This window comes from Emys orbicularis, chromosome 2 (assembly GCF_028017835.1).
Source record: "Emys orbicularis isolate rEmyOrb1 chromosome 2, rEmyOrb1.hap1, whole genome shotgun sequence".
Lineage (NCBI taxonomy): Eukaryota > Metazoa > Chordata > Testudines > Emydidae > Emys > Emys orbicularis.
In genome coordinates, this window is record NC_088684.1 from 191,904,274 (window position 1) to 191,925,919 (window position 21,646).

General features: G+C 41.5%; 1 protein-coding gene across 1 annotated transcript in view; it reads right to left on the reverse strand.

Moving 5' to 3' along the window:
• ABCA13 (ATP binding cassette subfamily A member 13) overlaps positions 1–21,646 on the reverse strand; it is a 300,907-nt gene that overhangs the window by 77,705 nt on the left and 201,556 nt on the right. Inside the window, exon 51 of the mRNA XM_065398392.1 lies at positions 16,546–16,654. Coding sequence (XP_065254464.1) covers positions 16,546–16,654 — 109 coding nt within the window. The remainder of the gene's footprint in view (positions 1–16,545; positions 16,655–21,646) is intronic.

Sequence of the window (21,646 nt, forward strand, 5' to 3'; positions counted from 1 at the left end):
CTATTTTTCACCTTGAATGTTTATTTCAAAAACTGAAAGCAGTTTTCAGTGTCAGACAATTCTCTTTTTGCTCCTTTTGTTGAAGTGGGGGGGGGGGGGAGGGGGGGGGGGATTTTCCTCTTGGAGGAAATCCACATTTTGCTCAGGATGAGATTTTTAATATTTTCATGCACAATTTAAAAAAAGCTTTCACATCAACTATTAATTGGACTTGCTGTCTTTACATCTAGGCCATAATAAATCCACTTCTCTGTCCTACAAGGTGGTAATCTGATTCCTCAGTGGCTGAATTTGAGACTGAAGGAACTGGGTTATTGCCAAGGAAAACAGAGGCCCTGTGATATCATAAAATATAATGATATCGTTAAATAATAAGTTTTATAGTTATTTTATTTGTCCATTTTCTGGGATGTTCACAAACTGAGATGTTGCATCCTTCATTTATTTTATGTCTTCATATCCGTTGGCAGATGAGGCCATTTGGAAGAACACTCATGAAAGTTGATGATAACCTGGAGCTGAGTCAATTTCATTCCCATTTCTTGCATCCATTCACAGACTCTTGTCATTGGCCTTAGATACTAACCTGTTTCCTCACCCTCCCAACTCCTGACAGATCCCTTCCCCTGCAGAAGCCCCCTCCAAATCTGGGGATCACTCACAACAGTGAAAAAGGGTAAACCCTAATATACAATTCAAGAACCTGATGTTTGCTGATCTCCTGCTGAATGTCTTCTAAGTACTCAGCCACCTCATAGCACTCTGCCTTTTCTGACCTGCCCTGACCATTCACTCCTCTGCTGTACCTTCCCCTTAATGTCTCTCAGTAATAGGACAAAGATGAGACCGGGAGCAAGGTAAATAGTACAAACAGATTAGGGAGGAGAGGTAGCTCTTGGCTAGAGGGAAACCAGACAAGCTGCAGACAGCCCCTTCAAACCAGCCCCTTCTTCTGTCTACAGATTGTCCCTCCTTCTTGGTGCAGAATCCACTGTTGTCCTCCCCAGGCAGGGCCGGCTCCAGGCACCAGCCGACCAAGCACGTGCTTGGGGCGGCACCTTGGGGTGGGGCAGCGCTCGGGTTTTTATTTATTTATTTATTTATTTGTTCGTCGGGGCAGCGCTGGAGGGGTTTTTTTTGTTTCCGCGGCGCGGCACTCGGGGGGGGGGGGCGGGGGCTTCGGGCGGCGCGGCGCTCGGAGGGGGGCGGGGGCTTCGGGCAGGGCTCGGAGGGGGCGGGGGCTTCGGATGGGGGGTACGGCGGCGCGGCGCTCACGGGGGGGGGCACGCGGCGCTCTTCTTTTTTGCCTGGGGCGGCAAAAGAGTTAGAGCCGTCCCTGTCCCTTGGACTATTCAGCACTGGCCAGTCCTGATGGGTTAACACCACTCAGGGTTAGCCAGTGTCATATGGATTCATGTCGGCTCTCTTGCATTTGGATTGGGGAAGTGAGTCCAATTGTGTTATATATCAGTAGTGGATTTGTTTCACATAAGAGAGATAATAGGGATTCTATGGTAATTTATGTACTTTATGTATTCTCTTTTCAAGATTAGTTATGAAGGTTGTTATTGAAAGCTAAATGGAATGATTGATATTTTAGCAGTGTTTAAATCACACCTGTGGGTTTTCTATGAACCTGATTTCTTTTGTAGAAAATTGTTCTCTAGCTGAAGTACCAAAATAAAAGAAAATGAAAGGCTTGAAAATGTAGGATTTCCTATTAAAAAGTAAAATGCCTGATTTGGTTGGCTGAGAACATTGCTAGTGTGATATGTGGTCCTACGTTTGTGTTGGCTTTTGCATACAGCCAGGTTGTAGAAAACTAGTAAACTTATAATAAAGTCATTACACTTCAGGGCTGAGAATTTACTAGGGTCTGGGATGGTGGCGCTGCTGAGCTGGCAGAGAAGTGAGAGCTCTGTAAAAAGAAAGGATGGTCAGATCAAGGACTATAGCCCTTTGATCTCTAAGCTCTCCCTGACACAGACAACACCATCTGAAGATTCCTCCTTGCTGGCTGAATCAACAGCTGTCTGGTTGGGGAAGCTTTAAAAGCAGTTTGATGGCACAACCAACCTCATCCAAGGTTAGGATCTGCCCCTTCATTTTAACAAGGAGAGAAATGTTCTTTCCAAAACCCAATCCTCATCAGAGCCCTGCAGGATGGCAGTTATATGAACTAACAACAATTGTTTAGGGTCCAACTGTATCCCCAAGATAAACCTAAACCTTATTCTGATAATAGGCACAATCAGCCTAAACATCTACATTATTGTCCTATCCCTTGAATGCCTTTGTTCGTCAGCTTCAAGCCAATAATAAATAAAACAGGATACCAATGGAAAGTCATCCTGGAATCAAAACTTGAACAGCGGAAGCTTAAACCAAGTACAATTCTGAGACTTCCAAACACTCAAAGTTGCACATCCATGCCCAAAGCTTGTTAATTAAAAAAGAGTCAAAACAATAATGCTTTGATTCATCACCAACAGACCCATGTGCTGTTTGTGGGAGGTTTTTCTGTCATTTGTCCAGAAGGGCTGTGTAAAGCTTTACATTTTTTTAATTTTATACCATTAATGTTTTTAAAAGCAGGAGTTGTAATTTGTCTGAAGCAGAAACAGGCATATCAGAGACATTTTAGCAAAACTTTTTTTTACAACAACCTTTCCTTTACTTAAAAAGGAGTGCAGGAGCTTATTCCTCAGAAAAGTTTTACACAGATGGGTAGATGGATGTATATTATAACTGAGATTGTATTTACTCCTTTCATTTGGGATCCTGGTGGATACGGATAAATCTCCTACTGGATTAGAAATGGGTAAACCATTTGGATAAAATAAGAATTGAACTAAACCGTCACCAAAACCTCAAGCTGAACCCAGCCTATTTAGAAGTTTGAAAAATGTCGGTTAAATTTGCCAGAAGCTGGGAATGGGTGACGGGATGGATCACTTGATGATTACCTGTTCTGTTCATTTCCTCTGGGGCACCTGGCATTGGCCACTGTTGGAAGACAGGATACTGGGCTAGATGGACCTTTGGTCTGACCAGTATGCCCACTCTTATGTATGTATGTTCTTTCAGAACCCCCATAAGCTCATTTTTCATTAATACCTTCGCCTGAGCTTTCTGTTTCTAATCAATGCCCCGGATCTCATTTATATCAGTGGCAAAACTTCCATAGACTTCAAAAACAAAAAAAGGAGCAGGTTCCATAGAGGGGAAAAAAGCTGCTGAACAAGGAGTTTCTTGTTAGACTTTCAGTGAAATTTTACAGTCCAACAGTCTTAGACATTCAAAATGTTAGGACTTCATTCCAGGAATATCAGACATTTAGGTCTCTCTCTGCTTAGACATTACATTAACAGGCACCTTAGAAATATTATGGATAGGTAGATGCAGAGAGCCAGCACGTGGGGTCCTTGAAACCTGTGACCTCACCCCCTGATTTTAGAGTCCTGGAAATCTCGGTTTTTAATTTTTTTAAGGGGAGTGTCTAATCCTTCTCCTTGCAAAGCTAAACTCTGATCCTGCAGAGTGCTTAAGCACATGCTTAAACATGAGTTTAAGCATGTGAATAATCCCATTGAATTCAATGGGACTACTCATGTGCTTGAAATTAAGCATGTACTTAAGTGCTCTGCAGGATCAGGACACTAGACTGTAAACAGATGTATACTGATCGCTAGGGTAGAAAGTTTACCACAGACAGACTTCAGGAGTTACAGATTATTCATGGTATCCTTACAGACATGTGGGACTGCCCTTTGGATATAATAAAATTTGCTAAAATGGATCCTCCATTCTAGAGGGAACATGAGATCAATTCACAGCTGTTGGAGGCGGTGCTGTCAGCACTGCCTTTAATGACACTACAGCTACTACAAGTTCCCTCTCAGCTGCTGGCCTGCTGTCTGCAGGTAGGTGATTCCTCTATTGAACAGCTCGTGTGGCCTGTGGACACAATAAGGAATAACTCAATACTACCCATTCCACTTCTTATTTAAAAGGAGGTAGCTAAAGAATCACTTTGCTTATCTTTCCCACAAACCCAAGATTGACCCTGGGCACAAGAGTCACTCATCTTTTGAAGGAGGAGAGGCAAAAACCGATTTTGCAGATCTACCCTGTAGAGAACTTGGGAGATAGCTGTATTATTTGTATGACTATTGTGTATGCCGCAATTTCCCTGCTCATTGTTACGATGCTGGCTACATGGTCTCAAAGAGTTAACCTCGGCTGGAGCTCTCAACAGAGGAGGGCTGGAAAATAGACAATGACATCAGATAAACCTTAGTGCCTGGTGCTCAAAAAGATAACTGAGGGGCCAATTCCTCTGAAGTCTCACTTCTTCTAGGCTCTGGCTAGCAAAGCTATTGATAGGGGAAGACACTGGCAGGAAAGCAGAGATGAAGACCTTAGGTTCTGATAAAAGTAGCCCTGAAAAAACACTGAGGGTGAGGTGAGCGAAGACTCTCTGAGAGACTGCTAGGGATGCTCTCTGTCATCCCAGCTCCCTGAATAGATGCATGGGACAAATGGGACCTTTATCTAAACTTGCAAGGAGAGGATGAGGGGGTTAAGCAAGATAGATTCAGGTAGATTGTTTATTGTCTAAAGATCTGTTTCTCTGAATGCCTTGATTCTGAATAAACAATGATTTGCTTTATGAAACCTGCTTGGTCACTGGAATTACCATTTGATAGCGGTCCTGAAGAGGAGTACCTAGGATAGGGGTCAAATCCAATCAGACCTGCTGAGACATTCACAGTTGATAACCAGGATAGCTGCAGCTCAGCACTTGGTCTCAGAGAAGCAGTTGCAGGGTTCCACCCTGAGATGTGAAAGTAGTGAGACTTATCACCTGGGTGGGAGATGCACTCCAAGGGCCACATGGGGGTCTGAGATGCAGCTAGCTTGGTAACTGTGACAGACCCAAAAGTGCTAAGGCTGGCTCCACAGAGCTAGAGCCAGACTCTCAGCTGGTGTAAGTTTGCATAGTTGTGCCAACTTATACCTGCTGAAAACCTGGGCAATAGATTATAGAGGAAAATCATCCACACTTACAATAATTTTCTGAGCCAAATCAAACAATATGAAATTAGTGAAACATGCAAAAAAGAGGAAATGACATCAAACATTTTACTGCAAAAGGACAAAAGTTCTTCAGTGACATTCTCAACACACTGAAAAATACCTTCCCTTCTGCATGCACAAAGGCCTGTATTTATTGAATGCAGCAAAGAAGCCAGAGGAAACACTAACAAAAGTGTATAACGACTAAGCCACTACTAGACAAGGATCGGCAGAGGCTAAGTTAGGTCCCATACAAGGAATCATATCATAAGATCACAGAATACACACAGATAAAAGAAAATGGGACAACTGCCAGGAAGCAAAAATCCGTGGAGAATAAGATGTGCCCTACGCAGTTGCATGACACAAAATTTATTGAAAAAGCAAACTAGTGAAAGAGCTACCCTTTACTCGTTAAGTCATAGTACTGAAAATAAAATGTGCAATCCACAACGAAGGACATAGTCACAAAATGTAAACAAGCCTCCTTAAAAATAGAACTACTGGAGTAACTACCTTCTATTTCCAAAATGTCCATAAGCAGAATGCAGCTTAAACAAACAGATTTCTTTTTTAAATGAACACAAATAATTGGAGTTGACTCTCTGGTCTTGGTCAACTGTCTTTACACAATATCTGTCATTGTCATGCTTAGTTTAGAGCAGTGCTGCAAGTTGCTCTCTTTCCAGAGTACTAAATATTGTTCTTAATTAGTAATTTGTTGGAAAAAAGTTCCATATAATCTAAATTGAAAAAGAAAAAAATAGAGACATAAAATGCCATACTATATTAAAATGAGCAAATGTAGTTTGGTAGATCCATAAATATTTCATGTATTTCTTTTTTAAAAACTTTACTTTTCTAATCTACCAACTCCTAAAGTTCTCATTTCTAATCATCAGGGCCCTCTTACTTTACATATATATTTGTCCTGATGCAGCTGTTAGTGGGAGATAGAATGTACATATTGGTTGCTTACTTGCCTTTATGTGCCTTTTTTATTGTGTAGACTTGCTATGATGGCTTTTGTTAAACTGAAAACCAAATACATAATTTTTAAGATCTTAAAGCCCTTTCTTCAAGTTTGAGTCATAACTCAAATCAAGGAATGTAAATGCTTGATAAAATAAGGAGGTTCCAAATAATAAAGCCTCTGTTTAATGGATATGTATCGTGTTTTATTCAGGGATTTTTTTGGAATGTACTTGGAAGACTTGAATGAACAGTCTTTAGCGCAAGTTTTACAAAACTGGTATTCACCGGGGAAAACATGTCATGCCACACTGACTAATCTGATTGATTCAGCTCTAGTCCTTTCTGCTTCTTTTCATAAATTTCTTAATCTAAAACGGATTGTTTCACACCTGAAGAATACCACTCTGCCCTGTTGATTTACTGCACCAGAATTTTTCCAGTGGCTCCAAAATACCTTCCTTAGAAACTTCAGTGTCTGGCAAGGCCACGCACTGATCTCCAAGAAGAAGTGCCTTTTGAATAGAAGTATTCACATGATCTTTTACAGTGAGGATTTAGGGTAGGGTTTTTAAAAGCATATAAGTAACTTTGGAGCACAAGTAACATTGAAAGTCAATGAGACTTGCACTCCCAAGTCATTTAGTGGTTTCTGAAAATGCCAGCCTAAGGCTCTAATACTGAAAGCTCACGTCAATCTCCACTGAAGTCAATGGGACTGTATATGAGCACAGGATTTTGCCTACACAGAACCAATACCAGGACTGGACCTCTATGAGAAAACATCATGTAACTAATCCTTGATACCATACTTCCGCATCTTCTTTAGAATTGCCAGCATCTCCTTACGGGGTTGTAACTTCTGAAACTAATTGCAGGTTTCTGCTGTTACTGGTTCACGAGTATTTCTCCCCAAACTTGGCTAATGGCAGTGGCTATCAACAAAGTGAGAAAGGTCTGGCCACTAATCAGACGGATGAGAAAGAAATGTGATGTTTCTGCTGTGCTGCAAAACAAACCTCTGTTCTATGGGTCCGATGCAAAGCCCACTGTAGTCAATAGACAGACTAGCTCTATGGCCCCCAGCCTCTAAATAAGAATCTTTGAACATGGACTCTGATACCCATGCAGATTCCAATGGATCAGGATCTTTGTGTCCCACTCACAGAGGTAACTAAATTAAATATTAGGAAAACTGAACACCATGAAGGTTAGACTTATTGAGATACAGTAACTTGAGAATGGGAACCACTACTTCAGTGGTTAGTTTCATGTGCTTGGATACATGCTTCCTCTATACGCTACAGACGACAGCTGTGAAAAGGACAGAGGCATCACCCCATCCTAACACTGAGCACAAGCACCAGAACTTGCACATCAGGGTTTTGGAACTGTGTGAGGCCTTGCATGTATGGCTTTATTGTTGAGATACCAGTTCTGAGGGGGGGGGGGGGACATTGCTTTTTTAGTTTGTTTTTTGAAATTTCCTTTGCTTCCTTCCCTCTTGGGCTTTTCCTGGACAGTTCACTGTACAGGTACATTTTTTGAGGAAAATGTTCTTTATATCTGATATCTATTCTTCATAGTGTTCAGTGAATGACTTTAAAGTTTATATAGTTTGGGAACAAAAAAGGACTACAGTAATTGTTACCAGCCCTGGTAGCCTCATTGCTGATAAGGAACAGGTGTGATACTATGATAGTTCGTCTCTTGCTTTCTTTTTGTTTGCTCTGCTAAATGGACTGTATTGTCAAAAGTGTATGGTGGGAGATTCAGTGTTTCTGGAGAATACCTCCCCTAGAAAGCAGCATCAGGAATTCCTGAACTATCTGCCAGTACATGTTACTATTAGGTTAGTTGCTTCCGACCATCAGAAGTGAGGAAAATCATGCCCATTTGGCTAACAATACTTGTATATTATGAGGCTGCTTTCCTGAAATGGAGAGGGGGGGAAATTGCAGCATTGACCTTCAGTATATAACAGAATTTGAAATTCTTTCAACATACAATCGATGCAAGAGACTGAATGGATCAGAAATTGGTAAGGCACAGAATCGTTCAACTCTAGGCCCATGTCACAGGGTGACTGTCCCATCAATAATACACTTATCTCGCCTCCCCAGGAGGGAGGAGAAAATAAGCACAGTCACATGATCGGCACATCACCTGGCTAAAAAAAAAAATCAGTTCTTCTGGGGTAAAGATAAAAACAGAAGCTTCTGCAATATTAAAGGGGTAGAGAGAGGGCAGACAGCCTGGAGAGGAGCATGGCAGGGGGAATTGGAAGCCCAGAGAGGACAGATTTGGGTCTGAAGGTGGAAAGGAAACCAGATTGTTTAAAGACCTCGAGAAGGGGGAATGTCACGTTGAGTACCCTAGGCTTTGAATTAATTACTGAGCGCAGGATAACTGCAATACCACATTGGGGGGGGGGGGCATGGTTGGGGTCAGCACCCTGCCAGCCCACTAGCTCAAAACTGATCTAGGACTACTAGTAAATGAATGCTGTTGCCATTTCAGTATTCAGTAGACTATGCTGTATGAACTGGAAGACACAGTACTGTTCCGAGGGTACGCATCATAACACCTGATATGAGATTTAGCTCTAGCTGAAATCCTGGCCAGCAAGCTTAGGAAAAAGCACTGAGTGGAAATAAACACTGGCCCCTCTCATGCCTGTGAATGACTCCCTCACACTGAGAAGTGGTCCCTTCAGCTCAGGGTTGAGGCACACTGGCTGTCCAATGTAGGGAATGTAACACTGCCACTGTCAGTGTTACACCTATTCTGCACATAAGGGGAACTTCAGTTTCTCCTCCTATCAGTACAGTGCTGCATCTTTCAGAGACACTTAATTCACATAAGAACAGACTGCCTAAGGAGGTTGTGGAAGCTCCTTTGCTGGAGGTTTTCAAAAGGAGGCTCAATAGCCAGCTGTCTTGGATGGTTTAGACCAGTGGTTCTCAAACTAGGGCCGCTGCTTGTTCAGGGAAAGCCCTGGCGGGCCGGGCTGGTTTGTTTACCTGCTGCGTCCGCGGTTCACCGCTCCAGGCCAATGGGAGCTGCAGAAAGCGACGCGGGCCGAGGGACATACTGGCCGCCATTTCCCACAGCCCCCATTGGCCTGGAGCAGCGAACTGCGGCCACTGGAAGCTGTGATCGGCCGAACCCGCAGACGTGGCAGGTAAACAAACTGGCCTGGCCCGGCCCGCCAGGGGCTTTCCCTGAACTAGTTTGAGAACCACTGGTTTAGACCCAACAAATCCTGTATCTTGGCAGGGGGTTAGACTAGATGACCCTTGCAGTCCCTTTTAACCCTATGGTTCTCTGACAAATCCTGGCCATTTCCATGAGAGCATGGACAGTTGCTCCTGCTAGGAACAAGTGTGATTCTACTCTGTAGAAGGGCTGTACTCGGCGAGCCCGCACAACTGCAGAACTCAAGCTCTACTGGGATCCTGGTGTGCTGCAACACAGCAGGGACTGAGGGAGGGGCAGGGCTGATGGTACCACCTTCTGCAGATCTGCTAGATATTCTCTACTCCTCCAGGAGTGGGGAAGGAGGTAAGGATATGAAGGGTTGAAGAGACTATTCCAGCCCTGAGTTTGAAACAGCAGCCATAGAGCAGTTTCACTATTACTCCATAGCTATCCCATCCCACAACTCTGTGGTGGGGCTAGGGTTTGGGGCTTGAATCATTTTGTAATAAAAAGACACATTCTGAACTGGCTGATGACGACTGACAGCTGAGCTATTATAGAACAGCAGCTGCATGAGTAGAACACCAACACTTTACTTCCTGAATACAGATTTTTAAAATAATTTAAAATGTCTTTCACTATTTTAATAATAATACAGATCCATTTTTATACCAGCAAGAGCCACCTGGATTCCCAAAATGTTTCTATAGTCATTCTTCCAGCCTGATTGAAAGATCTTGCCCTTCTATATATACACAACACCCAGGGGCCAAACTGTGCCTTCCCACTTGTGCAGCCCCATTTAGTTTAGTGTGCGGGTCAATGAGGGTAGAGGTGGGCCAAAGATGTTCAAGACAGCTGTTGTCATGTCTTATAATTAAAATTCTAGTAACAGAGTAACTATAACCATAACAGTGCATTTGTGAACAGATACATTCAGTTAGCAAAGAATCACAGTAACCTGTGTTCCTGAATAAACTGGTATCGTGATGGAGATTATGGAGACTAATGATAGTAAAAAGATAAAGTGAGTACTGGAGCAAATTGCTGTAGCAACATGGTTTTATGTTGTTGTTTTGTTGCGTTGATTTTTTTTTTCTAAAAAACTCACTTTTATAATCAGTTCTGTAAATGAGACACCAGAACTGTGAACAAGTGTGATTATAGTGTGGCAAGGAGAGAAGAAAGAGAGATTACTTCCGCAGTAAGAACATCACTGAAAATAGTATCACACTGGGAATGAAGATAATTTCATTATGGATTCTTTTGCTGGTAATCCCATGGGTTGCCTCTGATCTTCTACATACAGAGAAGAACAATCCACAATCCTGTACGTTTAATTTTTTTTTAAAAGAAAAGATATCCCAAAGCTGCAGAAATAAGTTCTCTATAAAGGTGGAATTGTAGTTATGGGCAAAGGTGTTTGAATTAGGGAAACATACAGAACCTATTATACTATGGCTCTTAACAGACATTGGTTTAAAAGAAAAACTATCTTAGGTATCACATACACATCTATCTTTCTGCAGATATTCTTTATGGCATTAAAATAGATTGAGTAGATTATATTGGAGTCAAACATCATACATGTTGGGCCAGATCCTCAGCTGGTGTAAATCAGTGTAGCTCTATTGACTTTAATGATGCTACATTGATTTATAGCAGCTGAGGATCTGGCTCACCAAGGGCCAGATTGAGTCCAGCCCTGCAAGGGTGCACAAGAAACCTTCCCTCTTCTGAGCCTCTGTGCAGTGAGGGGTATGTTGCTAGTAAAGATGCTAGACTGAGAGGGAGAAAAGTGAGAGGGTGGTGGAGACCATGACACCACCCTCTCCAACCTAGATAGCACAGCTAGCTCAAACAGGGGAAGCACACACTGTACACTTTCAAGGGTGTAGCAGTCTGCATGATTCCACCCTGTCGCATGCCTGGCTGCTTTGGTGAGTTTCCATTGGGGCTGCCTATCTCCCATCACTTCCCTCTAACCAGTGGCTTACTGCCACTTTGGTCCAAAATATGTAGCTTCACACTAAACTCAGGAGGTTTCAAGAACAGGTGCCTTGGAATTGCAATTTCAAAAATGAGCGTGAGTGTTTCTTTTGTTGACCATAAAAGAGCCAGGTCCAGCTTGAGTGATGGATCCTGCCTTCTTCCTATGGGTGGTGTAAAGCACTATCCTCTGTTGGCCAGCTCAATTCTTACACAATCCAGCTTCCCACGCTCCAGCCCTTAACACGTGGCCAGGTGTTACAAAGGCTGCAGCTTTGTGGAACGAATCAGAAGGCCAATGATATGTAACATTTCACACTGCTGGAGGGAAAGTATTAGCTTCCGTGTGTCTTCATGCTCATTTATTCTCTGTCAGCCAGCCAGGTCTGTCCCTTGCAGCATTGATCCCTGAGAGCATACCTAAGTACAGAGGACCCCCCAAAAATGGGGCCCTCTGTGGCTGTACATTCCCTGATGCCTTTGGCTAGCCTTTAATCTCATTGCTCTTTTCTTTACTGTGTTTGTCCAAGTAACATACCACTCAAGAGCCCTCATTTCTAGGTACACCAATCATTGAGGTCTTAACGTTGACTACACAGGTTAGGGTGTTCCCTCACTTTTGTAAATAGTTTATCTCAAAAATAATGACTCAGGAAACTAAAGGTTACAGAGAGTCATTTTCACAAAAGAAAGGAATCCTGCAGCCTTTTAAGTGTCCTGCATTAATTTACTATATATGTCTCATTTTGGTCTTTGTCATACACTATGTTCCACTTTTGGGCATTGGCAGCTTGCAAGGTATGCCCCATTACCTAGAAAAAATGTCCGCTGCTCTGTCTATTTTGTAGTGCACTGTGTATTGTCTGCCCTGCCCAGCAACTCCCAACCCAAGGGTATCTGCATTTCAGTAGTACTGATATAAGTATTCTGTGAATCGCTTTAGGATGAAAGGGCCCACATAGGGACATAAAATATTACCTCCAAAATATTATTGACTGCACCAGCCCTAAGTGGCAGAGACTAGGAATTCTTTATTTATGAGCGTGTAAGTGGCATTCCACTCCAGCCATTGATGAATTTTGTTTATAACAGTGGTCGAGACAGGTTATCATAGGTTTTTACAGGTTCTTCTTGGAGGGAATTTATATTTATGATGAGAATTTCTAAGAGTTCTTGTGAGGTGTTTGTGTTTAATGAGACATTTCTATTTTACTGTGAGTTACAACTTTTATTTTATGGAGCATTTCACAGGAGCAGCTCATTGATGATTGACATCCCTCCACCTCACTAACCAGACAAATATAACAAGGTCCCTAGCATAGGGCTCTTAGTGAGACCCTGATTAAAGGATTTAAGGCTGGGATTTCAAAGGAGCCTAAGGAGTTAGGCAGACAACTCCTACTGAAACTCAGTGGGAGTTGTCTGCCTAACTCTTTTAGGCTCCTTCAAAATATCCCAGCCTAAATAAATAATTGAGGACACAATATTGGGCTTACAATGAGCCCTCACTATGAGGCTTAAAACAAAGAGACAAGCTACAACCCTAATTCAAGGATTACAACAGATGGCCACTACATACATAAACCCCAAATCTTTCTCTGCTTACAGATTCCTGTTCTTTGAATAGTGACCTAGGAATGTGATCTGGCCACTGGATATCACCAGAGAATATGACAAGCACTCCTTCCTTCCTTTTTGTATTGTAAGCTTTTGGGGGCTGGGAATAGGCCTTCCTATTTGCTTCCACTCTGCTTAGCATATTTTGGGTGCTACTGCAACACAGCTAATAGGGAAACATATTACCTCTTCACTTCCACACCATTATTTTTAATCCTGTGGTTTTTTCCTTGCCCCCTTCACTATTATTTAGCATCGTAAGTATATTACCTAATCCTGGGGATACAGCATGTATGAAATACAAGTTACAAAACAAAATGTTATATGCATTGAATTATGTGCCAAGCACTGCTCTAGCATAGTGCTATGAAGAAATCCAGCATATTTTCCTTTACTGTTGAATTTCCCCCTCCTCACCACCAGTAAAATATTTTTAATGCTTAACTTTTCATTTTCATGCTGTCTCATACACTTTGTAACCCGAGATGAGCATCGGTCAATACTATCATTTTTTATGCCAACAGTGAAAGACAATCACATTTATTTCCCTTTTAACACCTGCAGCTTCTGGTGAAATGGATGGGTTAGCATGGGGGCTGTTCTCGGTGGTGTGTTTGTTTTTAAACAGAAGAGGAACAGATCTAGGTTCCTTATAGGGCTACGGGTTGCTGTCCACAGAAATGTTGAAGAGAGGCTACTTTCAGATAGTGAAATATTCCTGAACTGCCATATCAAAATAGACCACTGATGTATCAACTCTGGTATACTTTGACTTTGATTTTGGCCACCTGCTGCTACTTTACCATAAGGCAGTGTTTTTCAACCTGTGCTCTGTGGATCCATGTTGGTCCGCAGACTTATGTTGAAGATTTCCAAAGAGGTCCACACTTCCATTCAAAATTTTGTAGAGGTCCACAAATGAAAAAAGGTTGAAAACCACTGTCATAAAGTATCTCCAAAAATCTCCATGTGAATCTGTAGATGCACTTATTCATTAAAAACATCTACTCAAATCAAGTGCCTAAATATTAAAACTATGTGAAATTAACAAATTCTCACTTTGCAGTTGTTCCCACAATGAAGTAGTATTTGATATTTGTGAATCTGAACAGGGGAGAAATGTCAACATCTCTACAAAGCATGTACCTTTCTGAGGTGACAGAGACCAGATTCCATTGCTCTTGATACTGCTGGACAACATTCAAGAGGAAATCTCTGCTGGTCACTAAACCATCCCCACCCCCATTCACACACACAAACATAGTAAGGTCAAAATCAGACTAATATTTTGGGATGACACAGCAGAAGTCAGCAAAGCCTTTTTATCAGGAGCAAATCTTTATAAACCATTAATCAAAACAAAGAACTGTAAAAGCTAAAAGAAAAGACCTCTCTAATTTACTCCTCAGAACCTTATTGTAGAACCCTGGCATCCCATGAATTCTCTTCCCCAAATATTCTAGCAGCTCCTCTCCTGTGTGAGGAAAGGACAGCAGGGAAGCCAGAATTGACCTCTTACCCATGAGCCATGCCACTTAGACTTATGCCAAAGAGGGGCTAATCCAGCTGGTTTTATGAGAGTCAATGGGACTACTCACAGGAGTAAGGCAAGTAGGACTTTCTCAACCTATCCCAAGATTTGTTTCTGCACCACAATACCTACTCATCTCTGCTTGGCATTACAGGCACAACTATGTTCTTCCATATTCTAGTGAGTCTCTTTCAGTAAAACAATATCTATTTTGTTAAGGTAGGAAGGGAACTTATTCCCTCCCTACCGCCGCCTTTGAAAGGTCCAATTATTCCCTTGACATGTAAAGAAAGAAATTCAACAGTACTATTCATCTTGACAGAAAAATGTTATCCTCTGAAAACAGAAAAAATGGCATTAATGCAAGGAAGGATTACACATCTCAACAAGCTTCCTAAAAGCCTTTTTCAGCAATATGCTAGACTATACCTTGCACTCTCCATAAACACGAGTCTTGAGATGAAATTATCCAACGTAAACAAAAACGTTAACAAATAGTCTACCATCTGGAAATTCAATAATCCCTAGTAATCTTTTGAACACCACTTTTAAAAATTACTTTCAATTTCTCTCTCCTATCTGAAAGCACACAATGTTTTTTTTCTACCTCAGAGTTACATGTTTATTAAATCTATCCTACCAGATGTCATCAAAAGCCATTCCAGAGATGTGACAACAAAGCTGTACTTGTAAAAATGCTTTTTCCACCCACAAACAGCCTTACACCAAAAAATAATCACATGTATTCTGTAGCATTAACCTCAAATTCCAAGGAGTTTCTCTCCACCAAAATAAGAGAAAGTTGAAAGTTAATGGGAGTTGGTAGCCTAATTGCCCTTTGTGCCTTTGAAAATCTCCACCTACTTTTATATATCTTGACCCCTTTCTCTTTCTAAGATGATCCTGTCCCTTTCTCCTCCAATGAATCGCTACAGCATGATCAACCCATCCATTTTGTGCCTTTGCCATAGACACACATTATGGTCATAAATACAGTGCTTTTCAGCTTATGGACTATCTGTAGGGATGTTTAACCAGGGTATACCACCAGGAGACTACAGAAATTGGGCCAGATTGATGTAGTAGTCATTCAAAGACTCCACATATTTCCCATGAACCTTTTCTATTATGCATCCTCTCCTCATTTAAAAGAGCACAAAACTACCCCAATCCATTTGACTACTTTGCACTGACTTCTCCATCCCTAGTTTGGAGAATGTTTCCCAAATCTCACTGAGCACTTCTAGATCTATAGGCTAGAATGCCTAACACAATGGGGTCCCAGTCCTGACTGATGCCTTCTGCTACCAGAATACAAACCATCAACTGTAACTAGACCTGGTCAAAACATTCCAACTAGCTCTACCTGCAACCATTGCAAAATAGTCCTGATGAATAAAATAGGTAAAATGTAAACTTTTGTGGCTTTCGATAACCTACTTTTAATTTTCTTCAAGCCAAGCTAATTGTTCCTTTGCTAGGGACCTCATGAAAAAAAAAAAGAGAAAATAGAATATGTGTAGAGATGGACCAAAGTTGCAAAATGTAACACAGGATCCAGATTTCAGTGCCCCCCAAAATTCAGGAATCTTTGGATCCGGTGTTTCAATTTGGCCCATTATAAGGAAAGTGTCCATTTGGAAAATTTCTATTTGAATTTGGATTTCAAATAAACCAAAAGTCTGGTTTTGGATCAGGAGATTTCATTCAGAACCTATCTTTAAATATGCTGAGCATCACAATCTTTCTCTCTCTTTTTCTTCACGGTTTAGCTTTGGACCCAACATGCAATGTCACTTTCAAAATGGTCTGATATTTGAAAATGCTTATAATTCAAAATAAAATAAATATTTTGAATTTAACAACTTTTAATTAAATAATTCTGGAACACAGTAATTTTTGATTGCTATAATACATAAATCAGTTCAACAACACATATAACCTCTTAGTTACATTATAATTTTATGGGATCCCCATCTTAGAACGTCCCTGAAAGTATGCAAGTCTACTTCTGCCCTTCTGGGGGGACTTTAAACATCTCCACAAGTTTTCACACTGTTATTTAATTGGATTTCGATTTTTTACTTTAAAAAAAAAAATCAGCATTTTTAGAAAGAGATGGACGCACATTTAAACAGAGATTTGAAAAATATTACCATACTGTCTCCAGTCCACAGAAGGAGGCAAATTCATCCACAGAATAAGGTTGTTGAGTTGATTTAAGGAAGACGGCAGTGAATGGAAACCTTTCTGGCTGTACCACACCTAAGAGAGAAAACAGAGATATTAAATGAAAGATGGCCTGAACCAGGACCCCAGATCCAAGTACCCTGGAATTTTAGGGAATTTCAGATGCAACGTTATGTAAGATTAAAGGAGCTCCCACATGCATGGGATGGGGTAGGCCTGGGTGGAACAGAATCAAATGAGCTGTAGAGGTCCCTTGGTTGAGTACAGTTGTTGTCAACCCTTTCCATTCCAGGACACTCCATCCAACTAGCAACAAAGGAAGAGGAAGATAACTCATGGTTTAGTGGATCACCTAGACCAGCCCCTTACATCATGCCAGATCAAATATACATGAAACACAAAACTCTCCTATTTGTGCTGAAAAGGTAACATTAATTGGTTTAATTTGAAACCCAGTGGGAGAATTTAGAAAACAATAAAACTCTGAGGTACTTTTGAGATTTCAAAATGAGATCTGCAAGCAATAGAAAAACACAACAATCAGAGGTAGCCACTCCATATGGGGCATGGAGGATTGAGGCCAATAACTCATCTACTATCAACATCTATCCAAAAGAGTTTGCTAGGCATAGAAAAGCATGAATACTGCCCTTAATGGGTGTTGAAACATGCTCCCCCCCACACCCAATGAGGAGCTCTGGGAGGCAGTGTGACAGAGATTGGACACAATACCTTCTTGAACAATGCAGCTCTACACTGCCCCAAGAGGCCTGGTCTACACTGGGGGGGTGGGATCGAGCTAAGATACGCAATTTCAGCTACGAGAATAGCGTAGCTGAAGTCGATGTATCTTAGATCGATTTAGATTGACTTATTTCGCATCCTCACGGCACGGGATCGACGGCCGCCACTCCCTCCTCGACTCCACTTCTGCCTCTCGCCCTGGTGGAGTTCCGGAGTCGACGGGGAGCGCATTCGGGGATCGATGTATCGCGTCTAGACAAGGCTGTGTGACAGAAATGGGTGCTAGACAAGACGCGATACACCAATCCCCGATAAATCGTACCCAGACTAATACCTTTATGGCACAACCCAGCCCTTCTCCAAGTAACAGGTAGCACCCATTTCTGTCACACAGCCTGACCAATATGCCTCAGCCTTTAATGGAATTACCACTTCTTGAGGTGAGAAAACAGCATAAGCTCCATGCCCTTTCAGATGACACTACCAACAAAAGTGGTGAGGAGTTCCATTTATAGTTGGGGTTGTTGGTGGATACCTGTCCACGTGAACTGGGCTGACCCTCACCAACTCATTTCACATAGGCCACCAGACACTAGATGGAAACAATTTTAACTTTTTTTACATAAAGGGAATATTTATTTGTACAGATGAGAGAATCTTTATTTACAAAAAGGTCTCATCTTTGGAGGGAAAATAATTCTCTCATAGAATATCAGGGTTGGAAGGGACCTCAGGAGGTCATCTAGTCCAACCCCCTGCTCAAAACAGGACCAATCCCCAGACAGATTTTTACCCCAGTTCCCTAAATGGCCCCCTCAACAATTGAACTCACAACCCTGGGTTTAGCAGGCCAATGCTGAAACCACTGAGCTATCCCTCCCCCATTGCTCTAGAGTATAGCTAACTCTAGTGTGCAGGTACTGACTGTAAAGAATTATGAATTGGGCATTGTTTTGTGGCTCTTAGGGTTCTTCTATGTTCCAGTCTGAGACCTGACAACTATTTAATCTTCAGGTGATCCTCTGCTGGTTCAGAAAGAGAGCAAGCCCTGGGCCTCCTATGTAAAAGTTCAGGAACAGTCTCCAGATATTCAGCTTTCAGATCTCTGCACTTCCTGGTCACCTGTGCAACCATGTGCCAGAACAGAATCAAAACTGAACTAGCAAGGGGAGCCAATTCCCCCACACACCATCCCATTTCTTCCACTATCTGTTCTGCTAAAATCTTTCCAAATAAGAATGTTTAACATACATAATGGAATCCATTGCAATTATGCACATTGTAAAGAAAAAAAGAAGCAATTACAAAAAACAATAATGCAAGATTCTGCTGACACATCCTCAGTTAATTGGAGGCAGGGGAGAGGTCTCAATAAGTATTCACAGAATATCCTAGTAAATTTCATAATGTAACCAAAATAATAAGGAAAGCAAAAAAATGACAATATAGCATTGTCTGTAACAATACATTTAGAAGTCCTGCCCAATAATTAGAATCACAGCATCTTCAGAGCATTCACAGCATTCTTCATCCAAGAGTGTGATAAAATGATGTAACTGAGTCAGGCCATCAGGAAATAACCAAATTAAAGCAGAATATTTAATCATTTATAATCTGGCAAAAAGAAAAAAAGTCCTTGATGTTATCATCTTCATCAGAGGATGCATCTGGTTCTTTTTCAAAAGCCTGAGAACAACTAATTTTGAACCAAGTGACCACAACATCGAAAAAGAGGTATTGGTATTTAGTTCCATCCAAAACAACACGCAGCTTTGCTAGACAAAACACTGCCATGTGGATAACATTTTTAGGGTGAGGTGAAAGATGGGTGAGAAAACTGCTGATTAATCTTGGTTTTCTAATTGGGTCTGACATGCCAAGCCCTGGAAAGTCTCCCTTCTAGCACAGGACCAGTTTTAACTCTCAAAACTGGTAGAACCTAATCATGGGTAGCAAGCATGATTGAGGGAATAGCACATTGGAATGGGACTCAGGACATCTGGGCCCAAGTTCCGTCTCTATAACTTCCTCTTTCTGTTTAATCTTGTCTAACTGTGTCTGACTTCTTGTATGACTATAGATTAACTGATTTAGCCACATACCTCAGTTCCCCATCTGTAAAAAGGAATACTGTTAAGCACTATGTGGTGCTCAGATATTACAGTGATAAGGGCCATAAAATACTTAGATAGATGTGCGTTTATATATACCATATATTCCTATATATATATATATATATATATATTTCTACAAATATCACAGGGGCAGCAGTGGTTTGAAGGACGCTTTGAAGGACAGCAGATATTTTGCCAAAGTTACTGTACATGTTCTCCACTGACAGGGGTGGTCTCCACAGACAAGGAGAGTTAATATCCAGGAGAGTTCCCTAAGAGATCTGTGTCCCAACAATGTTCTTACCATCTATGCCTTCTTTTATGCCAAGTGTTCTTAAATGGTTATATTTTACTTGGTTCATTAAAAGTTGTGTCTCTCTCGCTCCCTCTTGAGTACCTATGAGTAAAATTCATCTGCAGTGGAATTCTACTGCCTTTGAGAAGAGCAGTTGGGTGTTCCTTAGATAAATGCTATCAAATTGTGAATTTAACTAATTTTATCTTCCATTCATAGTCACAACTTTCTTCCACAGTGAGAAACTTTTTTTCTGTTAGAATTACATGGTAAATAGGCATAGGCTACCACTTTGGGATCTAATTAATTTCGTATTGCCTCAGTTACATGAACCTGTGACAACTTGGTAAGGTCAAACTAGAGAAAGGCCTATCTGGGAGCTTCCCCCTAAATTCTTAGTTACAGACCATAACAAGAACTCAAACTGTCTTTAGGGCTGCTTGGGGCTTTTCAGATGTTTTTGTACAATAAGTTATATACATATCTGAATATGAATCTTAGCACTTATATAGCACTGTCAGTGGGTCATCTGCCTCACAAGTGCCTCTTTATGGCAGCCCTGGAAGCAGCGCCTTGCCTCAGTTTCCCTCCTCAAGGGGCTTCTTAAATAAACTCCACTCAGGATTTCACAAGTCCAATGACAATAGCCCTCCCTAGGGACTGATTTTATTCACATGAAATTCACAAACAGAAAAAAGTCTTTCACCTCAGCCTTAAGCTGGGCACAGTCTGTCCTCCCTGAGAGCTCTCTCTCTCTCTCTCTCTCTTCTATATGAGCAGCTGGAGAAGATGCAAGGCCTGACCTGCCTTCAGACCTTCTCTCCAAAAGAAATCAAACTTCCAGACAGGCTTTCTATCCAGCCACACCCTTCCCAGCTGGAATCTCCCTTCCTCATATCAGGACCACGACAGGAGTCTCTCCCTTCTTGCTGCTTATTCCCCCAGTTGTCTCTCCTTGAGCATCCTCCTCTCCCTGCAGCTTCCTGCAGCTTTTATAGGGTAATCGCCTGACCCCTGCTCAGGTGTGCCTCCTTAGTAACTAGAGGTAGCTGGCCCCAGTCCTCTGACCTTCAAAAGGGCAAGCCACCCTGCGACAAGCACTTTATAGTCCAGATTACAGATAGAGACAATGAACAAGCAACACAACTAAGGAAGGGACGGGTGCGGGTGGGATTAGCTATTGAGTTCGGCTACACACTCCTGTTCCATGACAGTCATCTTTGAATGTCGAATGCCAGAGTTTTTTCAAACATGCTTGGTATGCGATACACACTGTGGGTGTATTTTTGTCACATACCTGGAACAAGATGTGTTTAAGGTGCTAGCCACCTTCCATGTTTTGGCTGAGTATTGTTAAAGTTGGAGTGGGAAGTTAGTTGTCATGCAAATCCTGCTGTGGAGAGGAATAATTTGTGAAGGACTCAGAGGTTTTCTGCAGTGTAATGAATCGTACAGTAAGTCTCTTCATATGCAAATTTCCCATTTTTGTTCATAAAAGGCTATGTAAATGGTACATTCACTGTCTTGTGAACAGGCCCGAAAGGTCAAAATAAAAGACTGGTCATTAATTATTGAAAGGTTAATGCAATAATTTGACACTACATCAGTCGAAAGCCACTTCAAGGAGGTAGTTTAGATAACACAGAGCCCTTTATAAGTCTAATGCACTATTATGTTGGCTCTGAAAAATGAAGCTTACTCACTAACTGTATAACTATAATTTATCCTTTTGCTGACGACAGATGAAGTAGGTGCCAAAGACCAAAACGAAAAAACAAAAACAAACAAAACAGCAAGCAGAGAAACACAGTATATTGTAGCCATTTGGACTCAAGTGCCCAATTATGGATTGATCAAGTCAAGAGTTCAAAGTTGCAAGAAATTTGGGGGAATATAAATAAAGTTAAGATTCTG